The sequence below is a fragment of the Procambarus clarkii genome, chromosome 19 (assembly GCF_040958095.1).
Source record: "Procambarus clarkii isolate CNS0578487 chromosome 19, FALCON_Pclarkii_2.0, whole genome shotgun sequence".
Classification (NCBI taxonomy): Eukaryota; Metazoa; Arthropoda; class Malacostraca; order Decapoda; family Cambaridae; genus Procambarus; species Procambarus clarkii.
This window is the reverse complement of record NC_091168.1, coordinates 20,714,298-20,736,144: the sequence shown is the minus strand read 5'-3', so window position 1 is coordinate 20,736,144 and position 21,847 is coordinate 20,714,298. Positions and strand designations below refer to the sequence as shown.

The 21,847-nt window shown below is 44.3% G+C and overlaps 1 protein-coding gene across 2 annotated transcripts in view; it reads left to right on the top strand.

The window, feature by feature from the left end:
- Positions 1-19,245, top strand: part of LOC123749132 (serine-rich adhesin for platelets) — a 29,363-nt gene extending 10,118 nt beyond the window's left edge. Inside the window, exons 2-7 of one of the 2 annotated variants that reach the window (XM_069327088.1) lie at positions 965-1,103; positions 2,495-3,107; positions 13,039-13,371; positions 13,635-13,895; positions 14,053-15,559; positions 16,393-19,245. In XM_069327088.1, coding sequence (XP_069183189.1) covers positions 1,102-1,103; positions 2,495-3,107; positions 13,039-13,371; positions 13,635-13,895; positions 14,053-15,519 — 2,676 coding nt within the window. In that variant the 5' untranslated portion in view covers positions 965-1,101 and the 3' untranslated portion in view covers positions 15,520-15,559; positions 16,393-19,245. The remainder of the gene's footprint in view (positions 1-964; positions 1,104-2,494; positions 3,108-13,038; positions 13,372-13,634; positions 13,896-14,052; positions 15,560-16,392) is intronic. The other variant, XM_069327089.1, reaches the window with a different exon arrangement.
- The last annotated feature ends 2,602 nt before the right edge of the window (positions 19,246-21,847 follow it).

Below are 21,847 nucleotides of genomic sequence, written 5' to 3'. Positions count from 1 at the left end.
TGTCACTCTTAACTTCTTAAAGGTTTTGTATGCAAATCACTTACACTCCTCCTAAGTGGGCCGCTAGTTCGTACAAACTGGATTGTTGGCAACAGTTTGTGTCTTCAGTACAATTGGTGGAGTTTTTTTTTCGGCTCATCAAGGGGGCCGGTCGGCCGAGCGGACAGCACGCTGGACTTGTGATCCTGTGGTCCCGGGTTCAACCCCGGACGCCGGCGAGAAACAATGGGCAGTTTCTTTCACCCTATGCCCCTGTTACCTAGCAGTAAATAGGTACCTGGGTGTTAGTCAGCTGTCACGGGCTGCTTCCTGGGGGTGGAGGCCTTGTCGGAAAATCCGACACCATTTAATAATCATACAGATAATAACTGTATTACCAACAAGTTACCCATAGAAAACGTAACTTGTAGTGGAATTACCGTCTAAAGAAAACGGGATATCATCACCACATACTATTATAATTCACCAGCTATTCTGCTGGGAATTGTTCTTAAATACATTAGTCTTTGGACTTTACCATCATAAAAACATCTTATATAAATTAACTTAATTATCAATATTAAAGTAGAGTAAATGTGACCCTTCTATCACGTTCTGAAATCTGGACAATGTAAGCCAGGCGTCAGAGTGGAGGAAGGAGGGCAGCCATTGTTGTTTATTGAGACCAGAGGCTCACACGGGAGCAAATTCGGCTCCTGTTAAATTTACTTGGACGTAGTGTTATGGAAGCCAAAGGTGTACCATTGTCAACACGCTGTCTACAAATTCAAGTTAAGTCTATCCGAAACCCGTTTATCATTCATTTATGGCCATTAATGTCAGGATATAGGGTGACCCGGTTAGATCGCGAAATCGCCTCAAACTAAAGGTAATTAAGCCAGGTCTTTATGTTCCATGTACTGTTTTCTCTGATATACTTGTCATATATAGGATTCTGGCTTCACAGCTAGCGCACTTTTGACAGGTCAAGACGAGGATGCAAGATTTTGTGCACCAGTTACTGGGTGATGGAAGCTGCCTCAAAGAGGATAATTTGGTGTCTACACCCTAGTTATACCTGGTGGACTAGCCTGCTGTACTATAAGATAAGGAACCTCTTCAATGTATGTAGTTAATTCTGTAATTTGATTGGCTGCATATATATATAAACTAATAAACCCCCCTAATGTGTAGAGGATCGATTTGTGAGATTGAGATTATCGCAGAAATACAGTCCACTCATTATTATACAAATTGCTATCGAAGTATATAAATTAACGTAAATATAAATTCATATAAATTAAATAAATATAAATCTCACAGGTCGGTTCCCACAGGCTGGTCGAGGACTGGGCCGCGGGGACACTAAAGCCCCGAAATCATCTCAAGATAAGATGGTTCAGTGGGTAGTGCGTGCGTCTGATGCGTCTACGGACTCAAGTTCGATGCCACTATATTGCCTCAATATTTTATCATAGTGAATGTTAATTTATCACTTTCTGTTTTCTTATAAATTTCTTTTTTTCTTTTCCTATCATTATTTCTTTTTCGATTTTCCTATCACTAATTATTCCGGAGCTTTATAAAGAAAATCTAAGTCTTGTAACCATAGAGAAGAAACTAAGGGGGAATTGATTCCTACATACAAGATGCTAAACGACATATAAAAGGGAGACAAGGACCGATTCTTTAAAATGAGAGAAAGTAGGACAAGAGGACATGAGAGAATCTCGAGATGCTTCCAAAGGAAACCTGATCAACCAGACTTTGACTCATACGTCAGGTTGAGAGCATCTATGTCTAACAGCCTGATTGAGTAGTTCACCAACCAGGAGGCCTAGTCACAGTCACGGGCCAAGTTATCACAGGTCGATAACCTGTGATAACTGGGTTATCGACCCAAGAGTAGAAGAACTCTCGAATCCCTCTCCAGGTACGTTCCAGGTATGCGGTGACACTGATTCCCTTTTATGCAACAGGTAGGCAGCAGCTATTTACACCCACCCAAAATCAATCATATACACGTATAAAACCATCGCTCCCACATATATGAAATGTCCCGGTAATTGGTTCAATAAATCAACCATTATTTCCGAACCAGTATTTACCCAGGGATAATCTGGAACAATCTAGACGCACCAGACAATTTTCCCTTGACACTACACAGTCGTGGAATGACCACCAACTTTGTACAGCCTCGCATGAAACTCCAGACCCTCAACGACCGTCCAAAAGTTAACGACCCGTCAATTTTGGGCACTTTAGTAACATTACATTTTTCGTGACTAAATATCTATTTGATTAAATATCTATTTATTCAAATTCCTGTTCTTAAGGACCACGTAGAAGGCCTGCCAAGTCCTTGAATGATTGAGTAATTAATCATGTATACAACTTCATTATACATTATTAATCACTTTCTAAAAGCGTTTGGCTTCCTGAATATTACGTGAAAAACTCACGACTCTTGAATGAACAAAGAATTAATTGGTGTTTGCTTTTTCCCTAACATCAGGTGGAAGAAGATGCTGAAGCATGTGTGCGCTCAGAGGTCGACCTCATCCTTGGCCCGTACCTCAAGCACCAGCCTCCGGCGGCAAGGTGAGACATTCTGTTCATCTCAGAAGGTCATGAGGATGAAGTCACATGAGGATGAAGACTTCGTCAGGTCTCCTGAATGTCACAGAAGAAGTCACAGTTCCTCCGAGTCTTACTCCAGTAGCATCAATGACTTCTCAGCGTCCTCAAGGAGTGAGAGCATCAACGGATCCTCAGAGACTTCAAGTAACGACAGCATTAACATTTTCTTGGAGTCCTTCTCAAGTAGCGGCGATACTGACGCCTCCCTCGAGTCTTTGAAGCAAGTCAGTGATCAGGACTCAGGCGATGATGTCTTGAGTTCACCAGAGATGTCGAAGAAGGACCTGACTCGACCATCGACTCTTCCTCGCCGCGGGGGCCACAAGATCCTCCAAGGATCAGTCTGCTCCACGGATCAGGTCCTTCGCAAGTCTTACAGACCGGCAGATTCCTGCAGCCTCCACTCCACCTACAGCTTCTCCTCCTTGGCCACCAGCAAGCTGAGCTCCAGGTCCTCCTCGACCACTTCCCTGGGAGACCAGACAATGGTAAGATTCCCTACGGTATTCCCCACAAAAACAACAAGAAAAACAAACACACACATTTGTAATATAGACAAAAACAAACAAGTCTTATTAGCACAAAGTCAGCAAACAAACAAATACACACGAGATAACACAGTCTCCCCTAACTGATCTATCCTTCATAAAATCAACAGAAAACGAGATTTAATTCTAACAGTGGCGAAGGTAAGTGAATCATTTAATTAGTATACAAAGTCTGATTTAATGTGCACAACTTGTAGTTTAACTCAGCAACAAGAAAGCTTTAGCTGGGCTGACAGCAGCAGCAGTAAGCTGACGTTCGACGCCTCAGCGTTCCTCTCCAGTGTTCATGTCGACGTTAATGAACGAAATTATTTGCAAAAATTATACCAATTACCTGTGATTGATGGTAATTATCTGGGCTTGAAAAACCGCGTGATTTTCTTGTGCTTTCGCGGGACTGTTGTTTGAAACTCTGCACCCACTTGCAAGCCTGTACATACCTGCAGGTCTGTACCCACCTGCAAGCCTGCACCCACCTACAAACCTACACCCACCTACAAACCTACACCCATCTACAAGCCTGCACCCACCTACAAACCTACACCCACCTACAAGCCTGCACCCACCTACAAACCTGCACCCACCTACAAACCTACACCCACCTGCAAGCCTGCACCCATCTACAAGCCTGCACCCACCTACAAACCTACACCCACCTACAAACCTACACCCACCTACAAACCTACACCCACCTACAAACCTACACCCACCTACAAACCTTCACCCACCTACAAACCTTCACCCACCTACAAACCTTCACCCACCTACAAACCTACACCCACCTACAAACCTACACCCACCTACAAGCCTACACCCACCTACAAACCTACACCCACCTACAAACCTACACCCACCTACAAACCTACACCCACCTACAAACCTACACCCACCTACAAACCTACACCCACCTACAAACCTACACCCACCTACAAGCCTTCACCCACCTACAAGCACATGTCACACCTCACAACAGTTAACAAGTAATCAGACAGGCATCTTGGCATTTCCTCAGGCCTTTCAGACCATGGCAGTATCTCAAGAAATGGCTTAACCTTTACAGACGGCTCTGAGTCGACGCCCTCAGGCGACATTTATTTTATTGCGTTCCTTAAAAAAAAAATGTCTTCTGGTATAACTCTCAGGTCTTTTGTGTTTTCTTTATCTCTCAACTGAGCTGTTTTTTTTACGCGGTTCCTGTTTTAATTTCTTCGTTCTGAAGGTCTATTATCCTTGATTCCTAATTTTATCTACCTGTGGCAAGTAGATACAAGGAGGGTAGACACAAAGTAGAACCATGATTAACATGGGTTTGGAGGTTTGTTGCTATATATATATATATATATATATATATATATATATATATATATATATATATATATATATATATATATATATATATATATATAAACAGTTATGTTACATAATAGTTTGGCCATGAGAGGAAATTCTTAACAGAAGAATCATAGTTCAGTTCGAGAATGTTGATCTGAGTCTAGTGGTGGTGGTGGTGGTGATGGTGATGGTGGTAATGGTGATGGTGGTGGTAGTGATGTTGGGGGTGGTGGTGGTGATGGTGGGGGGTGGTGGTAGTGATGGTGGTAGTGATGGTGGTGATGGTGGTAGTGATGGTGGTAGTGATGGTGATGTGGTGGTAGTGATGGTGTTGGTGGTGATGGTGGATGTAAGGCTACCAGGTAGTACCCAACCTGTTCTGGTGACGGTGGCCTTATCCATCAGGGGGGGGGGAGGGTTGGGGATAGGGTGGGGGGGGGTTATCACTCCGGTTGAGTAGTTAGGTAACCTTCCTCAAGAATGTTCCGCAGGCACAATCACCGTTCTATGGTCTTAGTCATCATTTAAATAAGACCTTTCACGACTCATGCATCATGCTACACACCACAATCTGCTTGTTCTCACCATCTGAAAACCGTGAAATTTGAAGAGCATTTGACCTAACTAGTATATACGAACCTAACACCTCTGTAACCTAGATCCACGAAAGCATCTATGAATACCTATTTCTTAAGGATACAGTTCCAGTATTTCAATATATATATATATATATATATATATATATATATATATATATATATATATATATATATATATATATATATATATATATATCAATTAATATTGTAATCTACATGTGTGTTTTCAATATATATCTTGCCATATAAGCTTGATATACACAGCTTACACAAATACATACACACACACACACACACACACACACACACACACACACACACACACACACACACACACACAGCATGATATTACACAGCGTGGGAGCTATACACTATTCAGTCCGCACTCTGTCCGAGTCTCTCACACTGACCAGAGTGAGGAGAGCGTGACACGGGCCAGCAGGTGGGCGGATGTGGGCCCTCACCTGGCATTAGGTGGGCGGGGCATATGTGTGTGTGTGGTGAGGCGCTGGTGGGTGACTGGGTGGAGGACAGGTGAGTATGTGGGTGAAGAGGGTGTGGCTAGGAGATGGGGGGGAGGGGTGGTGATGTGACAACTGTGACAGGTGACAACTGTGACAGGTGACAACTGTGACAGGTGACAACTGTGACAGGTGGCAACTGTGACAGGTGACAACTGTGACAGGTGGCAACTGTGACAGGTGACAACTGTGACAGGTGACAACTGTGACAGGTGACAACTGTGGCAGGTGACAACTGTGACAGGTGACAACTGTGGCAGGTGACAACTGTGACAGGTGACAACTGTGACAGGTGACAACTGTGACAGGTGACAACTGTGACAGGTGACAACTGTCACAGGTGACAACTGTGACAGGTGACAACTGTGACAGGTGGCAACTGTGACAGGTGACAACTGTGGCAGGTGACAACTGTGGCAGGTGACAACTGTGACAGGTGACAACTGTGACAGGTGACAACTGTGACAGGTGACAACTGTGGCAGGTGACAACCCTGACAGGTAACAACCCTGACAGGTGACAACCCTGACAGGTAACAACCCTGACAGATGACAACCCTGACAGGTAACAACCCTGACAGGTAACAACTGTGACAGGTGACAACCCTGACAGGTAACAACCCTGACAGGTAACAACCCTGACAGGTAACAACCCTGACAGGTAACAACCCTGACAGGTAACAACCCTGACAGGTGACAACCCTGACAGGTGACAACTGTGACAGGTGACAACCCTGACAGGTAACAACCCTGACAGGTGACAACCCTGACAGGTAACAACCCTGACAGGTAACAACCCTGACAGGTGACAACTGTGACAGGTAACAACCCTGACAGATGACAACCCTGACAGGTAACAACCCTGACAGGTAACAACCCTGACAGGTAACAACCCTGACAGGTGACAACCCTGACAGGTGACAACTGTGACAGGTAACAACCCTGACAGGTAACAACCCTGACAGGTGACAACCCTGACAGGTAACAACCCTGACAGGTAACAACCCTGACAGGTAACAACCCTGACAGGTGACAACTGTGACAGGTGACAACCCTGACAGGTAACAACCCTGACAGATGACAACCCTGACAGGTGACAACCCTGACAGGTAACAACCCTGACAGGTAACAACCCTGACAGGTAACAACCCTGACAGGTGACAACTGTGACAGGTGACAACTGTGACAGGTGACAACCCTGACAGGTGACTGTCAACACCAAGCCACAGATATTACAAAGATAAAATATACACCCAACAGTTAATGTCTACATTATACAACAGTGATTTTGTATAATACAAGAGGCCAATTTTTCCGTATATTGCAATTAAAAAAAAAGCAGATGTATGCGTTAAATAGCTCCTAAGCACACTAATACGCAGATATATGCGTATGTAATGCCGAAATATGTAATACGTATATGTAATGCATGCCGAAATATGTAATACGTATATGTAATGCATGCCGAAATATGTAATACGTATATGTAATGCATGCCGAAATATGTAATACGTATATGTAATGCATGCCGAAATATGTAATACGTATATGTAATGCATGCCGAAATATGTAATACGTATATGTAATGCATGCCGAAATATGTAATACGTATATGTAATGCATGCCGATATATGTAATAAATACATATTTTTTCTAATTAACCAAATTACCTGACGGCTTTCGGTGCTTTAGCGAGAGCATTTGTTAAACAGCTACGGGCTCACCATAGGCCGTGCTACTTAGAACTTTGTTCCAGGTAGCGAATCTTTTACAACAACAGCAACCTCCATCAGGGTACTTTAACAGCCGCCTGGCGACTCATGAACCGGTATGCATGATGCGGCGTCTAACAGCCTGCTTGACCAGACCCCGAACGACGAAGACTAGTTTGAAACCGGGCCGCGGGGGACATTGATCCTCGTAATCACCTAAAGGTAATCCTGTTGTTGAAGCCTCTTTATCTGTCTACCCTTTCCTCTCCGGTTCACTTCTATAAATCCCTTTTTCAGAACTACCTTTTCTTTCCCTTCTGTTTCTGTCTCTCTCTTCTCTCTCCCTACCACCTGTCCCCCCACTTTCTTTTTCCCATACCCCCTCCCCCCTTCTTTCCACCCCCTCCCCCTTTCTTCCCACCCCCTCTCCCCTTTCTTCCCACCCCCTCCCCCCTTTCTTCCCACCCCCTCCCCCTTTCTTCCCACCCTCCCTTCCCCCTTTTATATAAATCTTAAATCCATTTTAAAATCTATCCATCTTCCCATTTCCATATTTCCCCCCACCCCCTCCTCCCCCCCTCTCACCCGGCGTGTCTCGGGCCCTTGACCTTTCGGACCGGAAAACACGTGGTTCGAAAACCATCCGTAATGATTTTCGAACACCTGGTGCTGTATCTCGCCCAGTCAGTCCCCCTTGACTCACGCTTCGTAATTAACCGGTTTTTTTGAAAGGTGATGAACCACTAGCGTTGACCAATGAGACAAGACTATTTAGAGCCATTAATGGAAGTATTTTAATTACAGGCATGATGATCTACAGGCTTCGTTAGAGCCGGTCTCTGTTTTTGTAAATAAACACTGGAGCTATCAACCAGGTATCAACCGGGTATCAACCGGGTATCAACCAGGTATCAACCGGGTATCAACTAGGTATCAACCGGGTATCAACCGGGTATCAACCAGGTATCAACCGGGTATCAACCGGATATCAACCAGGTATCAACCAGGTATCAACCGAGTATCAACTAGGTATCAACCGGGTATCAACCGGGTATCAACCAGGTATCAACCGGGTATCAACCGGGTATCAACCGGGTATCAACCGGGTATCAACCGGGTATCAACCAGGTATCAACCAGGTATAAACCAGGTATCAACCAGTAAAATTAGAAATTTCTCCTGCAGTTCTCTTTTTACAATTCTTCATGGATTTGTTTATTAAATTTGTTTTTCCCTGCATTTAAGCAACATGGAACTGCCTTTGCCAAGTGTCGGTCTTGGACGGGGGGGGGGACTTGACACTTACGCAAGCGTCAAGGACTTGCAAATAAGACCAGTAATATTGCCGGGAAAACTTGTCTGTGGTGAGTTAAACAAGTTTTTTTGCACTTACTAACACTCAATGCATTCTGGGGCTCTGTGTATCCTTTGGCGAAGAGGATCCAATTCTTCTTCTGTTGTTTGGTCAATGTGTGTATGTTGTATTGTTTGAGTGCATTTGGCAAGTGTGTGTGTGTGTGTCGTTTGAGTGCACTTAACCAGTGTGTGTGTGTGTGTGTTGTTTGAGTATACTTGGACAGAGAGTGTGTATGTAGACTTGGTATGTTGTTGACATACTTGTATACTTCCGATGGGGTAGTATTGGGGAAATGGGAGGGGGCGGGGAGGTGCTGGGGGAGAGGGGGGGAGGGGAGAGGAGGGGGGGCGTAGTTGGAGTGGAGGGTAGAGGGGGGGGGGGAGAAAGCTAGTACACAGGTAGTATGAAGGTGTTCTGAAGGTAATTACGGGCGGCACCCGAACCTGTGGGTGTAACCATGATATGTTGTTGATTGCGACCCCCACCCAGACCCCACCTAGACCCCACCCAGACCACACCTAGACCCCACCCAGACCCTCACCCAGACCCCATCCAGACCCTCACCCAGACCCTCACCCAGACCCCATCCAGACCCTCACCCAGACCCCACCTAGACCCCATCCAGACCCTCACCCAGACCCCACCCAGACCTCACCCAGACCCCACCTAGACCCCATCCAGACCCTCACCCAGACCCCACCTAGACCCCATCCAGACCCTCACCCAGACCCCACCTAGACCCCATCCAGACCCTCACCCAGACCCCACCCAGACCTCACCCAGACCCCACCTAGACCCCATCCAGACCCTCACCCAGACCCCACCTAGACCCCATCCAGACCCTCACCCAGACCCCACCCAGACCTCACCCAGACCCCATCCAGACCCTCACCCAGACCCCACCTAGACCCCATCCAGACCCTCAACCAGACCCCATCCAGACCCCACCTAGACCCCACCCAGACCCCACCCAGACCCCACCTAGACCCCATCCAGACCCTCACCCAGACCCCACCTAGACCCCATCCAGACCCTCACCCAGACCCCACCCAGACCTCACCCAGACCCCACCTAGACCCCATCCAGACCCTCACCCAGACCCCACCTAGACCCCATCCAGACCCTCACCCAGACCCCACCCAGACCTCACCCAGACCCCACCTAGACCCCATCCAGACCCTCACCCAGACCCCACCCAGACCCCACCTAGACCCCAACAACCACATACCGGCGCCAGTACCTAGATGAGGGAGTTACCTCACCAGGCATAAGACTTTACTCAAGAGCCTCCTCTCAACATACCCCCAAGATCTTCCCCCACCCCCCACCACCTCCCCCCTCCCCACACACACAACACTGGTGTAGAAAAACCTGTTCAACCTCTGTAATTGTTTACGTCGTGGCCTCGGTGTTGCCAGGTGATGTAGCTGAACGAAACAATTAGGTCATTAATATTGCAAGAACTTTCCCAAGAAATTTTTAAGAATCTCTCTCTCTATATAAAGATGCAAGTCTACAGTCTCGTGGTCTTAAAGGATCAAGTCTTTCGAATCGTCGGGGATTCGATCTGGGATCTTAAAAGCAAATACTACGAGTGATGCTAAGACTGAGGAACGATGGAATCCAGAGTAAGTGTAGCCTCCTCAAGACCTCCAGGAACAGGAATGCAGTCAACCAGGTCCTTGAGGCTTCGTCGTGAAGGGTGAGGGTTTCACGAGGACCTGAGACGATGGCTTTTAAATCTTTTTTTGCACTCTTGTCTTCCTCCAGCTTCTGTTGCAAGATCCTGGGAAGATTACTGGAGGCTCTTAGCCCATAGCCCAGCTCCTTGTCTTAATATTCCGGCTCCTTGTCCTCATATCCCAGCTCCTTGTCCTCATATCCCAGCTCCTTGTCCTCATATCCCGGCTCCTTGTTCTAATATCCCAGCTCCTTGTCTTAGCGAGCATAAGAAATATTGCCGGAACAACCGTGGACATCTTCAAGAGGAAACTAGATTGTTTCCTGCAAGGAGTACCGGACCAACCGGGCTGTGGTGGGTATGTGGGCCTGCGGGCCGCTGCTAGCAACAGCCTGGTGGACCAAACTCTCACAAGTCGAGCCTGGCCTCGGGCCGGGCTTGGGGAGTAGAAGAACTCCCAGAACCCCATCAACCAGGTATCAACCAGGTATCATATCCCAGCTCTTTGTTTTCATATCCCAGCTCCTTGTCCTAATATCCCAGCTCCTTGTCTTCATATCCCAGCTCCTTGTCTTCATATCCCAGCTCCTTGTCCTAATATCCCAGCTCCCATATATAATTCAGTGTGTCAGGGACAGGCAGCCAATGTATATACATGCTACGTTTATATCGAGGCCCTCCACAGAATGCAACCTCACAACAAGCTGATTAGCTCCTGAGTACCTGTTTACTGTTAGGTGAACAGATGCATTAGACGATCGGAAACGCTCCAATTTGAGAGTAAAAGTCCCTCTCGGATTCTGTTACATATCAGGGACAGTACGTAGCTCTTCGCGACCTCTGTACAGGACTTGAGACGCGAGTTGATTGTCTTCCAGGGAGTTGATTGTCTTCCAGGGAATTGATTGTCTTCCAGGGAGCTCCGTTCCGTGGCCACGTTAACAGATGGCTGTGGGTGCGTCTTCCTGGTGCAATTCACACAGCTTTAAACAGTTTATAATTATCTTAAGAATGCAGTTTACAAATACCTTGCGAATTTGCTGTTCAGAATTGACTTTGGAATTCATAATTGCTATACGAATCAACAGTTCAGAATTAATGTGAGAATTATCTGTTCATAATTAACTTAATATTTATCTGTTCATCATTAATTTCAATGTTCATAAATTACCTGCTCGGAACAAATCCACCTTTGTTCCGGCAATATTTTTAAATGCTTGCTGGGAGGGTGTTGAACAGCTGTGGACCTCTGATGTTCAGTGTTCTCTGATTGTGCCTATGGCACCTCTACGCCTCACTGGTTCTATTCTGCGTTTTCTTCCGTCTCTTTCGCTCCTCTCGTGAGAAGAGAGGAGAGTAAAGAGGAAAGGTTTCTTAGTGGAAAGGGCCGGAGGCAGAAGAGGTTTGCCTCTAGTTATTTGCATGACTTCAGGGGCCTGTTTGGCCAGGTCCAGGACGGGTTGGTGCTTCCAATCTCTCTCTCTCTCTCTCTCTCTCTCTCTCTCTCTCTCTCTCTCTCTCTCTCTCTCTCTGCAATTTGCATGACTAAGGTGTGAATTACCTACACACCTGCAAATACAGTGTTGCCCCTAGGGAAGGATTTAAGTCCCAGTTTGATTTCAGTTAGATGTTCTCTGGGATCCTTCCCTGTTGTAACTTGGTCATAATTGGTAGATCTAGGGGGGTTCCGCTTTTGTGGCCCCGTGTTCGAGGCTCAAATGGTCCAAGTGAATGACATCTAGCAATATATATTTAGGTCTCCAAGTATATCTTCAGCTATCTGTCAGTTTAATTACCTATAGATCTATCTATTCACCTGTCTTTCGGTCTTTCTGTCTATTTAGATATAATATCTAGCTCTACATATAGTTATATAGATTTATAGTTAGGTTTATAGGTTTTATAGGTTTATAGTTAGCTATGTATCTAGCTAAATATTTATGTATATCTGTTCAGAACAAGGACAATGAGAGCATCCATGTCCTCTTCCGCATCTCCAGGGACAGCATCAGTGTCCTCTTCCACACGCGTCAGGGACAGCATCCGGAGGAAGGGCTGACCTCTCTCCCACCTGCTTCCGACCCATCACCTTTGTTTGGGGGGGAAGAGTGGGTGTGGCTCTTTCGGATGCTGCGTTCTCTTATCAGCACTCCGGTCCGTTAATCCGGATGTTTATTCCTACCTTATCCGAGCTCTGATTCCTTTAGTCGAATTTGACATATATTTTTTTTAAATATAATTGAATAGGGTGGGTGTAGGTGGGTGAAAACCCCCACCTACACCCTTCCAAATTCACCAAGACCCACCTGTCAGCACTATAGTTCCACTAAATACCTCACCCACACCGTCCCACATTTTTGTCATGGCAACAAACCACAAATACGTCACACCCATCTCAAAATACGCCCACGCCAAGCCTGCGCCCACGCCAAGCCTGCGCCCACGCCAAGCCTGCGCCCACGCCACATTTCGAGTGGTTGAAGCAGGTGATGTTCTACTGGAAGGAGGTGCAAGTACGCACCCTATTGGACTACACATTTCCCCTACAAGAGTTCAGTGTTAAGGCAGTCTGGCAACATATTTTTATCAACAATGTTCTTCATTCTAATGCTGTTCTTCCTGACACGAATGTAGTATGACTTGTTCTAACTTGTTACTTTTGTTCTTCAGACTCCGGTGAAGGTGTACTTGAGGTTCATGAAGCCGGACATCGAGTACAAGACCATCAACTTGTCCTCCTCGACCACCTGTAGGGAACTGGTCCTGATGCTCTTGGCCAAGTTCCGCTTGCGGCACCGCGACCCCAACTTGTTCTTCGTCAGGATGGAGGTGGTGGTTCGAGCCCCGGGCGGAGGCGCCCCAGCGCGGCGCCTGCTGGTGCTGGAGGACCACGCCTGTCCCGCAGAGTTGCAGCAGTGTCGCCCTCGAGGCGAGGCGCGCTTCAGCGTCGGCGTCCGTCGAGGAGGACTTCTGCGGGTCTACGACTCCATCCTCATGCCTGGGGTGAGTGCCTGGGGGTGCCAGAGTGCCTTGGGGTGCCAGAGGGCCTTGTGGTGCCAGAGGGCCTTGGGGTGCCAGAGGGCCTTGGGGTGCCAACTGGCCTTGTGATACCCGATGGTCTTGGTGACTGTAAATGGAATCTTTATTATAATAATTTCTGATAACAATAATATGTGTCTTACCACTTGACTAGTAACATTAATCACCAGCTGTCACCACCTGGTAACGTGTACTAACACCAGCTGTCACCTCCCCCCCCCCAACAGTCGCAGTACAAGTCCCTGCTAGTGTCGTACCGGACCACAGCCGAGGAGCTGGTCCAGCTGCTGCTCAACTGCTACAACAACAAGGAGAACCACAACCACTACATCGTGCACGAGGTCAACAACAGCCCCTACAGTGACCGTCCACTCCGGCCCGAGGAATGTCCCTTGTTGGTCCAGAGCGAGTGGCCCAGGGCGGCCCGGGCCAACATGGCCTTCGTCCTCCGTCGCAATGTGGCCTACGCCCTCAGTCTTAAGTCTAGGGTAAGTCTTCTATACTTCGTCTTAGTCTAGGGTAAGCCCTCAGTCTCAGGTCTTGGGTATATATTCACTTAGTTGTCGGTGTGTGTGTTTCCACGATGATATCTAACAATAAACACCAATTATAGATATTTATTGATTTCCTTTCCACCTTCAACAGATATCATGGCGCCACAGTTTGGACCAGTCGAGCACTGATACGGACTCAGAGCAAGAAGACCAGATCACCGCCCCCATCACCATCCCCATAACACGAGCATCTTCCATCGACAGCATCCTTAGCACGAGCTTGTCATCCTCGGTGACTATTGCTTCCTCCATTCTGCCATCGTCTTCCCCTTCTACAGCTTCAGATGACTCTGGCTTCTCTTCCACTTCATCTCGTCTGTCCAACGTGTCTACGGATTCTCTAACTCCCCCTTCTTCCCCTTCTCCCTCTGCCTCCTCCCTCGATTCATCATCTACATACATATCCTTTAATACAGACTCGAAAGTGGAACAGTTTTCAACACCAGTTAGTGTTGACAGTCTCACGACAGTCACTTCAGAGATCGGGTCTGACAGTTCACCTTCGGCGGCACAAGTTAGTGTTGTGTTCACTTCTGCAGCGACAACAACACCTCCATCGTCTTCCACAGTTACAGCAGACTGTAAAACGCCGGTTTCAGAGCTCTTGTCTCCATTCGACTCTACTGTGGCATCGTCGACTTCGAGTTCATCATTAAAATCGTTCGAAGTAGCGAAGGCTCCTTCGTCCGAAGTCGGGAATTCTTCTTCGCCCGAAGTCGCGAAGTCTTCTTCGCCCGAAGTCGCGAAGTCTTCTTCGTTCGAAGTCGCGAAGTCTTCTTCGCCCGAAGTCGCGAAGTCTCCTTCGCCCGAAGTCGCGAAGTCTCCTTCGTCCGTAGTCGCGAAGTCTTCTTCGCGTGACTTGTATGACTTGACTCCAATTATCTCCGACTCGTTACTGACTTCCTTTTCTTCTCCGCCTTCGCCTTCGACTCATCCAAAGTCCCTTCATCACTTTTCTATTTCCACCCCTTCCACTCCTCTACCTTCCAGATCTCCTCACCCCTTCCCTCTCTCAATTCCTTCTACACCACCTTCTACTCCCAGATCTGTCAATTTCTTCCATCTTCTCCCTTCTAGGCATTCTTCCCGTCCCAGAGTCATCCATCCCATCTCCACCTATTCCACACCATCTTCCCCTTCCTCGACCCTCAATCACCCGTTCCCTATTTCCATCCCTTCCTGTCATGATTTCTGTCTCGGATCTCACTATCCTTCTCCTCCTGAGACTTATGGAGGCCCTCTTCAGTGCACCATCATCACCATCCCCACCAGTGGTGACCCCACAGTTACCAGCAACACCATCCCAACCACCACCACTACCACACTGTCTACCACCACTACCACCTCCACCACGACCACTACCTCACCCTCCACCACGACCACTACCTCACCCTCCACCACGACCACTACCTCACCCTCCACCACCACAGCTACCTCACCCTCGACCACTACCTCCTCCTCTACATCTGCGAGTCTCAAGGAACTAGCAGCAGCTCTTGAGTCCCTCAGAACGCTAGCAGTTCGGTGCCCTGATTACGACAACTGCTTCTACATTTAATTGGTTCCTCTGAACTCATCCTCTCCCACCTGGTTGACAGGTGAGTGACAGGTAACTTTTCCATGTTGAAGACCATCAACATTAGATACTAATAATAGTTAACCCTGCGAATGGCGTTTAAAGACATTAATGATGATGGCTGATACCCATAACTCTATTGATGATTGAGGTATGGCTTAAGTACACCGTTAAAGAAACTGAAAGAGTTGCTCCTGCTGTGGTTGTTGACGCTGAGATGCTGCAGCCAGGAAATTGACATTTTAATCTGTAATTTTCTTGATATGTCTTGAACCTGTCTTAAGAGAAACACTTGTGATATTGTTATCTCTCTTGTGCTAAAGCTCTGGTCTTATTGCCACCATCTGGTACTTATGAAACCGTCTGTGATAGTTAAGTTTACGTGGTAAGGAATCCCTCCTCTCGTCTAATTTCAGTGCAGTTGAACAAGCTGTTAAAAATTGCGGGGGCTTTAATAAAACTTAAAATAAAGTACTGGTGTTTCTGGGAGAACTGGCTTCCCCATGATGGACACAGCTGTCCTCTTAACCAACAACAAAGCAGGTTTAAAAGTCAGCTGAGGATGATATACACATGTGCAGCATAGCAGCTGTAGTATAGACTACACATGTGTAGCACAGCAGGTGAAGTATACCAGCTGTATACCACACTTTCATAGAAATAATATGATCTATTTTACTACGACAATCACAAGTACCAAAAATACTTCAACTACATGTATGAAAACATAATAATTAGTTCAGTATTGTCAATACCACAATTAAAAGTATCATTTTTTTCTAAGATGGTTGTATGTTAATAAATAAAAATAGCAAATTTGCAATTTATCTAAACTGAATTTTTTTTTATTTTCAGCTATCCAGACAGATAACTTCGGAGGCTATGAGCTCAACTCTGCAGGAAAGGTCAGCTTCGCATGGTCAGAAACATACACACTCAAAAACAACTCTCCCTACTGTTACTGACCAGAGTTATACAGGACCTACACGACGACTCGACGACATTTACTGTCCAGAGTCGTCAAGGATCTATCCATTATACTAGGACACGACCGACCTCTCAAGCCTAAAAGCAGCAGTGTATAACAGCTAGCGTCGATGCTCCTTCTTATCTGAAGGGCACATATGAAAATATGTCATAGGATAATAAGCATCTTCTCTCGTATCTACAAGAAGTGGGATGATGGATAACATTTGGGATAACATTTCTGTTATCGAAGTTTTAAACATATCAAAGCTCAGAATAACATTTTATGTTCAGTTAATAAACATTCACTTGTTATTCTAGTATATAATTATGATGGTGAAGAGAAGAAAACGTCTTGGAAAAATTATACAGTGTCTCGAGAATATGATTATAGAAAACTATAACTCTGACATGAGTCACTGTTGAACGCGTACGCCAAAATTATAACATTGACAAACATATTTGCAACTTTGCACGTTACAGATACATTACACAGCCCAATGAGGATTTCCCCGGACTTAATAACGGTCCAAGACGGACCGAAACATCGCCACATATCCATCTTCTGTTATGTGGTTGGGTCATCAGGACGATCACAATATATCCCATCGTGTCTTGAGCACAAACATTTCCACCTTTGGACACCATTCCCTCTGGAGCCGTCCGGTGCTGCAACGATGTCTGGAAAAGGACCCAAAAGGTCATTTTGGACCTTTTGGATCCTCCAGGCACTGGAGTCACCCCAGAAAGGGGGCGACTCCAGAGGCTGGAGATGATAATGGAAGCGTTCCATCGCTCGTGTTCGATGTCCTCGGCCAGCCGTGACCGTCGCCAGTCACCGGACACCTAGTTGCTGCTTCAGAGACTCCATCTGAAGGACGCCATGTTGGGGACCAGTCCCTCGCTACACAGGACGTAGTGTTAAACACGAATCTTATAAGAATTAGGATGTTCAATTGACCCAGTCAATATTTCTACTTCTGAATCAGCAAGAAATTAATCTCAATCCACAAGGGAAACAGAAAATCCTTCAGACTATATATATATATATATATATATATATATATATATATATATATATATATATATATATATATATATATATATATATATATATATATATATATATATAAAAGAAAGAAATACGTTATAAAGGAGTAGGTAAAGAAGACGTGCTTTGAAGGAACACGTCATAAGAAAAATGAGACACATGCTAGTCACTTCTCCCACGTCATCCAGGCACTAACTGGCACTGATAACCAGGTTCAGTGTCAATTAATTTAAATAGAGCAGCTCAAGGCACTGATTCAATTCCTAAATGCCATCACGTCTTCAGCTTACATCTTTATCACAAATGACTGAATGAGAAGAAAATAAAGAGTATTCAGGGAAGACCTTGTGGATTCTCACTGAACAATTTGATATTTTCTACCACCCCTATATAATGTAGAATTTTAAATACTCGTATGAAGCAAAAATCAATATTTTTTTTAGTTATAGACCATGATAAAAATTATATGAATTACGTTCTTTTATATAAATTTATTATTAGCATCTCAGTAGAAACGTGATGTTTATTGGGGCTGTTGTGGATTTTATAAGTGTATTAAATTGTATTTTAACTTAGTTAATTAATTGGTATTATTATTATTATTCAATTGATATCATCAAGTATTCATTAGAAAGACATCCTAATATGAAAATAATATTCAAGGGACACAATGTTATAGACCAATACTCTTAAACTGTACTTTATAGTTTTCTATATTAGTCAGAATCTAAGTCACGTATGTACATATTCTGAGTTGCATATATACAGTACAAAATTATCGTATGTATCGCCTTTCTGTAAATACAGCTTGTGTATTTCTGCTTTCCTAAATGGTAAATGTATTTGATATTTAAACAAAAAATTATGGATTTTTAATATTTTTGGTTTAAGAAAATATTTTTAAAATTGTTATTAGTGCTATCTATTTTGTGTGTGTATTTTATTTGCTTAGGTTAATGTTTTGGTTTTTAAGTTCATCTGAAATATTTTGAGGTTTTTATTCTGAACTTACTCAAAATGTATTGCCTGGAACTCCTTCTCTGCATCAGATTTTTTGAGAGAATAATCAATCACATTTTGCTTTCTAAATCTAAATAGTTTCTTAGATAAATGTTTCTAACTCTAAATAGTTTCTTAAAAATGTTCTAAATCTAAAACTTTTCTTAAATAACTGTTTTTAATCTAAATTGTTTCTTAAAAATGTTCTAAATCTAAAACTTTTCTTAAATAACTGTTTTTAATCTAAATTGTTTCTTAATTAATGTTTCGGCTGCCTTATCTCCTTATCTTTCTCGGTCATATTTATTCATATAAATAGGTCTACTCCTTATCTTATCTCCTTATCTTTCTCGGACATATTTATACAAATAAACAGGTCTACTCTAATATAGACCTTTATTTATAATAAAAGTAGAGCAGGCCTGCTCTAATATAGACCTTTTGGTATCCTTAAAAGTTATTATATCCATCTTTTTATCTGCTTTTTTTCAAACTTATTCATCTTCTTCGACGTGTTTTTTTCAATAATTTTACATTTAAACAAAGTCAGCTTTGCCAAAGAGTTGTATGTGAGTTTATGTCTTGATCTACCTGTACAGTAGTTACTTGTTCAGTAACTAATTAATGTTACTTGTTCAGTAACTACCTGGAGAACATTACTGAATGTGTAAAATAAAGTGTTATATTCTGAAGCTACTTTCTTTCTTTCCTCTATAATTTGCATACATGATATCTGCATTCAGAAACGTGTCTAAGGAATCATTCAGAACCTTGTAACGTATGGTAGACCAAAATGTAGTTTACATACTCCAGGCTGGAGTATGCATACTCCAGCATACAGGAGCTGCATACTCCAGCTTGGCATACTCCAAGCTGGAGTATGCATACTCCAGCCTGGAGTTCATACCTAGTTAAACATAAGACAAAATTCGAGAAGATTCAGATGCCACTGAACTAATCCCAGAACTGAGAGGTATGAACTATGAGGAAAGACTACGGGACCACTTGGACTGGACGATCGAGCGACGGTTTCGCTTCATGCAGGTCTGTGTTCAATCCCCGACCGTCCAAGTGGTTGGGCACCACTCCTCCCCCTTCCGTCCCGTCCCATCCTTTCCCCTGATAATTCCCTTTACGTTTTCATTTCGTAAATATTTAAATTTAATTACGGGAGGTAAACTTAACGTCCCTGGAAGACAGAAGAGTAAAAAGAGACATAATCACCACCTACAAAATTCTTTGAGGACTTGACAGGGTGGACAAAGATAAACTATTTACTACGGGTGAAGCACGAACAAGGGGACACAGGTAGAAACTGTGCTCAAATGAGCCACAGAGACATTAGAAACAATTTGTTCAGTGTCAGAGTAGTTAACAGATGGAATGCATTAGGCAGTGATGTGGTGGAGGCTGACTCCATACACAGTTTCAAATGTAGATATGATACAGGTCAGTAGGCTCAGGAACCTGTAAAACTAGTTGAGAGATGAGTATGTTCATTAGTATGTCCAAAATCATGTTCATTCGTTTTGAATGAACAGTATGTTCAAAATCATGAATGCATCTTTGCGGTCGGACGCTGGATGGAATGAACACAGCCTGAGAACGGGTTGCAAGCAGGTATACCAATCGACTCCCACAACCCCACTTGACTCTTAACCAACAGAGGCCAATTGATTGATTGATGAAGATTACTAAGCCAACCCAAGAGGTGGCACGGGCATGAATAGCCCGCAAGAACAGAGCCCCAATCGCCTCCTGCAAGACTTAATCCAACCATCGCGCGACACTAGCCTCTTCCTCTACTCGAAGCCAAACTTGTCTTCAGCGCTCCGCGGACTCTCAGACCCACGTGATGGCACTCAGGGCAGAAACTCGATCTGCCTGGCGGTCTTCCTCTGATGGGTCATTAGTCAATTATCGAGGATTAACGGAGAAGTGCCTTCCCCCCTTTTTTTTGAGGGTCTCCGGACACGGACTTGGAGGAGGAAGGTGAATGGGTTATCGAAGGATCTGCAGTGTGTTGAAGGGTATCAAAGAATAGTTGTGTGGTGGTGGGTTATTTCTGGTGGTTGTGTGGTGGTAGGATGGGACTCATGCCTTAGAGAGGTCCTGTATGATGGGTTTAGTGCCTTAGGGGAGGTCCTGTAGGATGCAGGTAATGCCTTAGGGTCGTTTAGGGAGGTATGAAGCAGGAGGAGGCAAGTAAGAGAGAGAGAGAGAGAGAGAGAGAGAGAGAGAGAGAGAGAGAGAGAGAGAGAGAGAGAGAGAGAGAGAGAGAGACAGAGAGAGAGAGAGACAGACAGAGAGAGAGACAGAGAGAGAGAGAGAGAGAGAGAGAGAGAGAGAGAGAGAGAGAGAGATGGGGGGGGTAATAAATGAGAGTTTTGCTTTCACTTCACCATATGAATAGGTCGCTCTGGGATCGAACTCGGATCTTATAAGATGCTCTTGATATCCATAATGTACTAGAAATTGAACGCTGTTCTCAATAGCGTCAATGTTGAAGTGCATTAAGTGTGAGGACAGGTTGATTCCATGGCATGAATATTAGTGTTTAACTCGCAGGACGATCGGGGATCGAGCTCGGACCCTTCAAGAAGTAGGGGGAGGGTGACTGCTAGAAGATGAGGGGGGGGGTGAGTCTGATGGGGGATGGGGTGCTGACTGTAGCCCCCCCCCCATAATAATGGCAGTATTAGGCCTAATATATCCACAACCATCTTCATTAATCTATAATAATTTTAATTATCTATTATCACCGTATTTTGTGTTGTTGCTGTAATCGTTATTATTCATAAATAAATTACAAACTTACAAATGACAAAATATAATTTCAAAAATTGATTTAGAAATTTGAAATTATTTAGAAATTTCAGAAAGCATGAAATTAAATAGGTGATAAGAAATCACTTAATTTAAAAGATAGAAATCAACTATTTAAATGTATAAAATATCTATTATTTAAAAAAGTTACTTATTTAAAAGGATAAAAATAATTTATTTCAATGGATAAAAAAAATCAGTTATATAATGTGATAAAAATAATTTATATAATAGGATAAAAAAAACTATTAATTAAACAAAATCACCTAATTACCAAAATTATTAAAAAAGATTAATTAAAAAAGGATAAAACTCTCACCATGCCAACAAAATTATTAAAAGATTAGTTTAAAAAAATTATAATAAAACTACCATCATTGATGACAGAAAATCCATCAAGCAGAAAGGATATCCTTGAGGTAGAGACTGTCAGCAGACCCCAGCAGCTGTCAGCAGATCCCAGCAGCT